General features: G+C 28.1%; 1 protein-coding gene across 1 annotated transcript; it reads left to right on the forward strand.

The window, feature by feature from the left end:
• Positions 1 to 274: 274 nt before the first annotated feature.
• Positions 275 to 3797, forward strand: LOC119685052 (calcyphosin-like protein). Its single transcript, XM_038099238.1, has 6 exons — positions 275 to 462; positions 1298 to 1437; positions 2015 to 2134; positions 2912 to 2969; positions 3176 to 3388; positions 3679 to 3797. The coding sequence occupies exons 1-6, from the start codon at positions 445 to 447 to the stop codon at positions 3778 to 3780; spliced, it is 651 nt and encodes a 216-aa protein (XP_037955166.1). The 5' UTR covers positions 275 to 444; the 3' UTR covers positions 3781 to 3797.
• The last annotated feature ends 7256 nt before the right edge of the window (positions 3798 to 11053 follow it).

Consider the following 11053-nt stretch of genomic DNA (forward strand, 5'->3'; position numbering starts at 1 on the left):
GAAGTAAACACTAATTTCGTTCAATACATATTAATAATTCTAATTGCTGTCGGTTTTTGTTAGTGAATTTTTGTATTTTTGTATGTATTGATGTCCTTGTCGTATCACATATGCCATATCATACATTCACAGCAATTTTTCAACGAAATCTGATTTGATTATTTATTCATGCAACATTTGTCCATAACCTTGAAGGCTACGTTGAAAAGACGTAATTCCATTTTAATGCTCCTGGCCGTTTGAATACGTGTCCATTCAGTCTGAACTTTTCAGCTAGCAGCCTTGCATGCGAATCCTGCACTGAGTTAACTGCTGACATTGGTATTTCAACCAAATTCACTGTTTGAATATTTAGTTCGTCCTGTAAGGTTCTACGTGGTGGTTCACTTTACTCAGACTTACTTCAATCAATATTCAATACTGTGGATATCATTTGCGTGCATTATGAGTGAAGAGGATAATGTAAGTAGGAACTTTATTTCAATATATGGGAGCTTTTTATATTTTATTGTAAAGTTAGTGGAAATAAGTAAAAATAATAATGAGCATTATAAAATCATTATATAAAATTTTCTTAAAATTAATAATATTTATCGTATATATAAATACGATATAGAAAAGCATATAGTAAATATGATTAATTACTTGTCAAGAAATTAACTAAACGTCACATAGGTATACCACAGATAGCTTTATTTAATTTTTATATTATATTTGATTTTAACGTTAGTTCTGATTATTTTACTTAACTATTAAATATTTTTGGTAAACCAGAAATTCAGTTAATTAAAACTAAATAAATGTTTTTGTTATTGTAATTTACTACTGTTTGAAACCTCTGTATCTCACATTTATGGAAGTGTTAATATATGTTAACTATTAAACATCTAAATTTAAAATTTAATAAAAATAAAAAATTTATAATCACAATTATATCATAATTTATTTCTATTATATTTCTATTATAATTATATATATTAAATTGTTTATATTATTTATATTATATTTTAATTATATTTATAATTATATATATAATTATATTATATTATAATTATAATAATTTTATTTTGTAATTATATTTATGATTATATCATATTATAATTATATAATTATAATTTAATTTTTATTAAAATAAAAATTTATAATATATATTTATTTATTTTTATATCTTGTTGTAATATATATTATTTCGAAAAAAAGACGAAAGCTAGCTTTGACGTTAATTCTCACAGTAAAAGAAAATTAAAAAATATATATCCATTATTTAAAAATATGTAATTCGTTTTTTATAATTTAGTTGGATCTCTATTCATTGGAAGCAAATCTTATCAATAACTCCCAAAGGAAGTTGGGTGATGGCGCAGATAAGGATGCCATAACAAAGCTACGATTGTTCTGTTTTAGTAGAGGAGCAACAGGAATACTGGGACTTGGAAGGTAATAGAAAATCAATAAAAGCGTTTAACTATATATATAATTAATTAAATTTAAATTAATATATTATTCATATAGTATTATATATTACATAGTATTATATTTATTTGTATAGTATCAAATATTAATGAATTTAATACTTAGTACCAATTATTATTTTCATTTAAATTTAATTAAAAATAGCTAAAAACTATAGCTGTAGAGTAATTGAATTAATTAATTACAGTTCTATGATAATTGTTAACTCAAATTTGGTAGGGCATGGTTTAAATCCGTACTTGCAGTCTCAGAAAATTATTTAAAAATAAATAAATACAAGAAATATTTCCAAGAGATCACTGATGGGTCAAAAATCAAGGATAGGTATTTGCTATATTCGAAACAGGTGCATGGTTAGCCAAAAATTAAATTAATTAATAAAATAAAATAAATAAAATTTTGTTGTTACAATTTACTACTACTATGGTATATTAAGATATTCTATTAAAGCAATAGTTCCTATTAAGAAATATGGTTTCTTCCATTGTTATTGACTTTTAATATCAAATTTAATTAAAAATATTTTATTTATAATTATTAGAGCATTCCGTAATATGGATGATGATGGCAGCAAAGCATTAAACGAAGAAGAATTTACTAAAGGTATACATGACTATGGTTTAGAAGCTACTGATGATGAAATAAAGGATATGTTTCAAACGTAAGTCATTATTTTTATAAGTATAATAATAGATAAAATGATATATAAATAAAATATTGTTATGTTATAATAATAAGTATAATTAGCTAGAAATAATATTTAGTTCTTAGCAATCATTAGTTCTTGAAAGCTGAGATAGAAAACAACAATCATATTAAAAATGGTATCTCATATTAAAAAGCAAAAGTCTAGCTAAGTTATCGTCAATATTAGACATGTGGCTGTCTAAATATCATGGAACTACTATGTACTATCAACTTTCTACCAACTTATTGATGGTAATCACTACTCGGTTTTGCAATATATTTTATGAACCCTAAATTTTGATTGTTATTAATCCCTCATAGTATTTGTATTATGTGTTTATTGATTGAATAAGAAGACTAATTCCTTGGTTCCTTGATAAAAGGAATGTTAAGGGAAGTGGTTTCCTATTTTAAATAATAACAGAGTTACTAAGTGTCTCGTATTGGTATAAGCTTATCTTACAACTCTTAAATATTTATTTATATATCATAATGGGTATCACAATGGTCAATAGATGTCTATGACTGTTATTAATATATAATATGTATATATAAAGAAAGGTTAAGTTGTAAGGGCATGTGCTGATACAACTGTTTGCATGTCCAGTCAGAGACATCTATTCATCATTGTGATACCCATTATGATATATAATAGAAATAATAATATAAAATATTTATTTAATTTAATAGAAATATTATTTCTTAAAATATCATACCGAAAAACGTATTTATTTTTATGCTTTCTTTACAGTTTCGATGAAGATGGAAGTGGGTCCATAAGCATGACTGAATTTCTACTAAAACTAAGAGTAATTGCTATTAAATATTCCAATCAATAAATAATAAAAAATACAATAATTTTATAAATAAAAATTTTATTCATAATTTTAAATAATTATTTAAAATTAATTATTTATATTATTATATCAAGCTATTGAAATACTGTTAAACTGATTTCTAAAGAACCACTGTTTTAATTAATGATTATTAAAGTCAATTAAATTTATAATTTTAGCCTCCAATGTCTCAGTGTCGTCTTGATATAATCGATGAAGCATTCAATAAAATGGATAAAACCGCTGATGGTGTCATAACTATTGAGGACTTGAAAAATGTTTACTCGGTTAGGGATAATCCCAAATATAAAAGTGGTGAAATGAGTGAAGACGATATATTAACTGAGTTTCTTCAAAATTTCGAAGGTGGACGAGGTGATAATGATGGCAAGGTATGTGAATTGTATGATTAGCTTGAACAGGCACTAACAAAAATGAGTTCTTAATGATATAAAATATTGCAAAAAATATTTTGCATGAATTTTAAATTCATCTAAGTTATTCATTTTCATTTTTAAATTCGAACCATAATAGACATCATTAAAAAAAAAATTAAATAATAAGTTTTAACATATGTCTTTTAAAATAGAATTAATAAATCAATTTAAAAATTTTAAATTCTATTTTAAATGATTTTTTTTTGACAGTGTACTTATAAATAATTTTCTACTATACTTTGCAGATAACCAAGGAGGAATTTGTGAACTACTATGCAACCATAAGTGCATCCATAGACAATGATCTGTACTTTGACTTAATGATGAGACGTGCCTTTGCTTTGTAATTTTAATTACAAAAGAAAAAAAAAGTTATGCATTTTTATTAAACAAAAAAAAAAATAAAAACAAAAAGAAATGCATAATAATAATTAAAAAATAAAATCTTGTCAAATTTTTAATTGTTGCAAAAAATTGAAATAGAAATCTTGTAAAATTTATATACGCATTTCTCTATTTGTGAATAAATATTTAAAATAATTTTTGTTGAAATTTTATTTCTTATTACATTTCTTGAAATATAAATTTGCATATTTAACGAAGTCGAAAAGACAACATCGTTCTTAAGAGTTCACTTATGTGCTGTTATGCAAAACTTTATGTCTTAAAACAATTTTTTTGTAAGTGTATTTCCTTTATTTCCATTTCTATTTTAGTTTTGCCACATGTTTTTAGCAACTTGCCTGCATGATTGCTAACTTAATTCCATCTTCTTCTTCTCTAGCATTTCAATCAAATTGTATGAAATTTGCAAAAACTTCTGTCTATGATGACGTTGCATATGCTAATTATGATGTGTATGATTAGAAGCATACACAGATACACTAACTAATACCAGCACACATGCTATAGTGCTAATATACACATACGCATAATCACACAGATACTCAAACACAGATACACACTAACTAACATATTTCGACACGTACATGGAAATATTTGCACAGATTCTAATTTTGTAAAATGCAAAACGACACTCAATTGTAACTAGGAAAGCTACGAGTATAACAATGACACTACTATGAACACCAACCATCATCATTAGATACTAACTTCAATTACTACAACAATAACAGCAACAAAGCTCAAAATAATAACAACAACGATTTTACTTACTGTTGCAACAACAACAACAATAACAACAACATCAGACGCAACAAAAATTGTTAAAATGCAAAATGACAGTAACAAGTTTTGTCTTAACTTTTGTTTATGTTTGCTCTCATCTACACAATGGCTTCGATGCACTTAAGCCACTTTTGTGATAGAACCAACCAAGTTGCCATCAACAATATATATTCATCTCAAATTACACAAAATTTTGTGTACACTTTTAGTGTGCTTTTGACAGCATTTCACAAAAAAAAGGCTTAAAGTGAGGTTTTCCCCCCTCTCCATCTCTCTGTCTCTCTCCCCTCCTCACTCTTTTATCCTCAACTTCCAATAGAGCATAGGGCCACTGTGCGTTTACACTAACACAATTAACTCCATAATTGTGCAACTATGGTATAATTATCATTTTTTTACAAAAATCATACAAAAATGTACTATTGAGATTCAGTAATTCTAAGAAAAAATATAATATTATAACGCATTTATAACACCACAATTAATTTGTATTTAAAAAAATAAAATAAATATAAGTGTAAATACAGTTTTGTAGTAAGTTTACACCAACTCAATTAACGTATTTACGCAATAAACTAGTTAATTGTGCACCAATTACCTGCACTTACTTTACAAATATCTTAAAACTCACTAAAGATTGGAGAAAATTTCCTGAAGGGCAATGGGTGAAACTTCTTTCTAGTAATGTAAGCGAGAGTGTTGAGATAATTAAGTTTAGTACTTAGAAGTCTAGGATTAGCTAGTTCAGTTTCTATATATATCAACGAGACAATTAAATCAAATTAACCTAATTAACTTCAATTCACAGAATACTTCATAAAAGTATTCACAGAATACTTCATAAAAGTATTTTGTGAATTGAAGCTAACTAGGTTAATTTGATTTAATTGTCTCGTTGATATATATAGAAACTGAACTAGCTAATCCTAGACTACTAAGTATTAAGCTTCCTTATTCCTTATCTACTTGTGAAAATCAACATTTTTAAGGTTAATTGCAATAAATAGATATCATAGTGCGGAAAGCCACTGAAAACCAAATTTCAAACAAGATGATATAGCCATTTTTTGGGTGTAATTTTATATTATAATTTTATTTTTTTTTTTTATCTGAGGATATAAAATGCTTAACACAATGTATCTGAATTGTGTGCCCATAATAATATGTAGTATACATACTAAAACACTCTTCTCTTCAAAGAGACCAACTCCCTCACGGAACTGCTTTCGCATTGCTTCAGGGGGCATCTCTTTTATGTCGGTATTTTCAGACATGATCTTTTGATATATGATCTTTCTGCAGACCTCCACGCTGTCATTGCATTATTCAGGGTTTCCCTTACTTATTTGCCTAGTTTCAATATTCTAGGTCTAATCACTTCGTTTTAATAACTTTAATCCCATATGACTATAGCATTCGCCAGTTTTATGGGTTAGCTTTTATATTTTCAATTATATTTTCGGGATTTATTAGTCCAATCCGAACCTTTATTATATATTTGCTGGATTCGCCAAATTTTTCAGGCTTGAGAATAAGAAAGTATTTTAACATACAAGATAAATGGCATCTTGTCTTAACTTTAGCAGCTGATATTGCAGTTTATTGAAAACAATTTAAGTTCAAAATTAATTTAATAAGAAAATTTTTCGAATAGTAGTGAATTACAACAACAAAAATTTATTTATTATTTTTAATGAATTGAATTTTTGTCTGACCATAGCATTAACTCTAAGACCACTGATGATAAAGATTTGTCAACACTCTTAACAGCTGTACGGTCAGTTAAAAATTCAATTAATTAATATAATAAAAATTATAATTGTTGTTGTAATTCACTACTATAAAAACGCGATAAAAACCTTTGCATTAAAATATTTACATAAATTCAAAAAAATCTATATCTATATAATCTGTATAGAATTGAAAAATTCTATTTATATATATAGATTTATATATTATCTATGTAATCTATATATAGAGAAATCAATATCTATATAATTTGTACAGATATAGCAAAATCAATATCTATATAATCTATGTAAATAGAAAAATCTGTTACTGTGATCAATTACTATAATCTGTAGAGATATAGAAAAATCTTTATATATATAATCTCTATAGATATAGAAAAATCAATATATATATAACCTACACATAGATGGACAAAAATCTATATCGGTACAAACTATATACAGATATAGAAAAATCTATATTTATATAATCTATATAAATACATGCCTCTATAAAAAGATATAGTGCTGCAAAATAGTAATCAACTCTCAAAACTAAAAAATTTAAATGGTGGAGTAGATTGAATTTTTACGTAGCTCACAAATAGAATAGCAATCAATATATTGAAAAATTTTTAATTATCAATTAATATAAGTAGAACTCACTTTATAGAAACCACATACTATATAATTCAATAAAAAATCATGATACGTACTAACTAAGCTTCACTAACTGGAATTGAAAATTTTATTGACCTAAACACGGTATGTAACCCAAAATTTGTGTAATATTTGTGTCTTAACACAATACAAATCCTATTTAGTTGGCAACACTGACAGATCCGAACCCACAAGTGCACGTACGACTGCAACTCGTCTCACATATGCCACAATATAACAATCAAGTTAACTGCGACTTATGCATTTGCCACTCGAGCAGCTTCTGTGTTGCGTTCACTGTTGGTTGTGCGTGTATTTGCCCCAAAATATGCTTTTAATTTTGTGGATGCAATACAAATGCCAGTGAGCATTTAACATATCGACACACGCACTCACGCACACATACGCACACACACATTAAAAACTGCTAAACTCATGCAAATGAAATGTGTAAACGTACTCTGATTACAATTTATCTAAAAATTTTAAATGCCAATAATAAAATGGAACTTTTCCACTTCGCTCGCCTCTGCACTGCACCCTGCTTTGCTCCTCGAATACTAACTGCACTTACGAAATGTAAATCAAAATTTTATTGCATTTCTTGCACATTTTCTCTTAAATGGTTTTTTTTCTTTGGACTTCTATTTATATTACAGACTTGCTTAAACGAAACTTTATCTTTGAGATAATGTTAATCAGAATATTTTTTGATTTACTGAATTTTCTGGTATTTTCTGGCATTTTATTAGTCATTTTGAGATTTGAAAAGGTTAAATTTGCAAGTGGAGAGAAAGTGAAGGTTGTACTTTAATTGATTGGCAGTGGGTTCTATTTGTTTAGAACTCTGTGTGCTCACATGATTTGGTAATATTAAAATATTATTTGTTAACTATCTATTTAGTATAAATTGATTGCCCTTTTTAATTAAATTAAATTTATTGAATCAAAGCTTTTCATTTAAAATCGACCATATGGAAGGATGAAGCTAACGCAAAGTTCTTTGAAAGTAGGGTGGAAAATTGATTTTAAGAAATTTGTTAAAGAAATAAATTTTACATAATTTCATTGTATAGCCAACTAGAAAAGATCTACAATATTTAGAAATACAGTAATGTGACTTATTTTCCAGCAACGACGTCAGTCCTTACGATTTGGCTACTGTAACAATTGCAGCAGCTAACATCAACAGATTATTCTCTCGGATGAAGAAGAGTGAAACTCTTAGAAAACTTGATTGGCCATTATGATTATTTATCAGCCTTTTATAGCCTTTTATCAAAAAATATCTAATAGAATACTTTCAAAAATTTTTGAAATGTGACCCAATAGCCCCCTTCGAACTATATTTCTAGAAAGACGCCCAGTCGGTGGCTACGTATCAAGATAATATGCCGATAAACGATCCATAGGAATAATTTCGCCACCTCCAATAAAAGTTAAATGTTTAGTTATAGCTTAAGCTGTTTGGAGGGTCCCGCTTCTGTGGCTCAAAAAAATATGTGTTAATCCTGATATCAGAAGTATTACCAATACTGTCATAAAACGCAGTTTTCTTATTTTAATAGTCAGCATATAAATTCTCTTGAGTGCATAATTTAATTTTGTTATTAAAAAATGTTAAATTTAACTTACAAAAAATATAAATTTAGTGAAACGTGCAACTCCACATTAATTGAAAACATAAATGCCACAACTTATTCTAAATAGCTTTAAGCATTCACCACAGCCGTCACGAAACCTCCTTATGAACCTAACCCACTGTACAGAAAGGGTCAAGTTTTGAACACATGGATTTCTGAATTTTTACTCTAGTAAAGTTTCACAAATGAAAACCCGCTGGCTACCACTTGTATTCAAAAACAGTATAGGACAGTGCCTAGTAGATTTTAGTTGTCTGTTAATACAGAAATGTCCTACCGCGAGAATATTCTAACCCCAATCCAGAATATGCAACACTATGGAACATGGAGTCTATTAGTCATAATGTATTTTGACCGGTTAACGACGTTTCAATACAATATTACAACACAATATGAATACAATATAGTTAATTTTGTCTTACTATATCAATAGGCGTCACCAATATCCAGGTGTTATGTTAAAGATTCTGCATCGTTGTCCTATGAATCCCATTATGAAGATATTATATTTCATTTTGTATCACAGATTTAGTAGATTGTGTAGATTACTGATCTTCATCAATAAATCACGTTTCGGTCAATCACCAGCGTGACGAAATATAACAGCTAACCTCAACTTACTGAAAGTGTAGACGCCAGCTATTATTCAAATATTATATGGAAACCCTTTTGCTCTACTGCGCACTGTAGATAGTCTGACATTGAGGACATTTTGCTTTATTGTTTTTATTAATAAGTTAGAGACCGTTGCTAGTTCTATGGATCGATCCGTTAGGAACTAAGAACGCTACCATCGAGCGAGTGTCTGCATGCTGAAGCGTATGTCGCATTTCTTTCAGTATACTATTGCCAACTGAAGATATTCTAAATCATTTCATTTTATTAGATAAAGCATAGGGCACGTTGCTCGTCATGTGATTCCATCTGTTATGAACTGAAGGCACTAACATGGACTGAGCGCCTACATATTGAAGCTCCTGCAGCATTTTCTTGCATGTATTATTGTACTCTGAAGATATTCTGCATTATTCCATTTCATAGATTATATAGAGCTCGGGAACCATTACGCATTATATGATTCGATACATTACGAACTGAAAGCGCTACCATGAACTGATTGTCTACATATTGAAGTTGCTGCGTTATTAGTCTGTGTATATCATTGCACCATGAATATATTCTGCTTCATTATCTTTCACATCTACGATAGAGCTTAAACACAATAGATCATGAAACAATTCGGCCGTTTACAAGCATGACGAAATAGAACAGCGAACTTTAATTCGCTGAAGGTAGGTGTAGGTATTAACTATTCACCAAATGATAAGTTGAAGTTCCTGCTTCATTTCCTTGTGACTGCCATTGCAGCTTGAAGATGAGCATGGAAGCTCTTGTTTATAAAATATTTCGGCAGGGAACTAGTAAGACAAAGTAGAAAACCATGCTTTTTTAATTATTTATAACATTTTTTTGTTATAAGAACTCCTTTGGTTTCGGTGTAGTGGCATCTATAAGCGAGGTTTTTGAGTTCAAAAATCCATCTCACACTTTGAACTATTTAATATAGACATAATATGTATTAAAGTGTGTGGAGGCCATATGCTCCACTTGAGAAAAAGGGACAGCAGTGAATAAGTAAGTATAATATAATTAATTTTTCTCAATTAAATATTTGTTTTGAAATGATATTTCTCAGAAATGAGTCTTTGTATATTCTTCGGCTTCCATGTAAAGAAAAATTATTTAAATATTTACTCCTTCTGCCAATGTTCAAGAGAAATATTTAATTTTTTGCTTTCGACTTAGTTAGTTTTAATATTTTATGACTTCCTGCAAATTTTTTTATGTTGATGTTTTTACTATTTTGCAACTGCTCAAAATATTTCGATTTCGAAAACCCTTTTGAGCCATCAAAAGATTGAATAAATGATGCTGACTCAGTAGATTTGGTACAAAATAAAAATTTGCAATTTCGGTCACGTTTTAAATGTGAAAATCACCAACACGTGATATCATCAAATTCTTAGCTGGATGTGCGACGAACTTCCGCTTTTATGGAACGTAAATACTGTTGAATGTTCGAAGTAACCTTTTAACAGATACTATGTACCCGATAATTTATCGTAACCATAAAAGGTACACAGATACACCTGTCTGCGAGGAGGAGGCGAGAAAAGTATGGTAGAATGGAATCAAATGTAGAATGGAATAAAAAATTTAAAATTAAAATAAAAACAAAAAAATTAAATAAAAAAAATAGAAAATAAAAAATAAAAAATCGAAAATGAAAACATTAAAAAAGAGAAGTGTCTGAATTAATGAAATTTCTACAATATTTCAGGGAGTGTTTTTTTACTCGCATTTATTTAATATGAGACCATTAAGTGTCTCGCAATTGA

This window comes from Teleopsis dalmanni, chromosome 2, assembly GCF_002237135.1.
Source record: "Teleopsis dalmanni isolate 2A chromosome 2, ASM223713v2, whole genome shotgun sequence".
Lineage (NCBI taxonomy): Eukaryota > Metazoa > Arthropoda > Insecta > Diptera > Diopsidae > Teleopsis > Teleopsis dalmanni.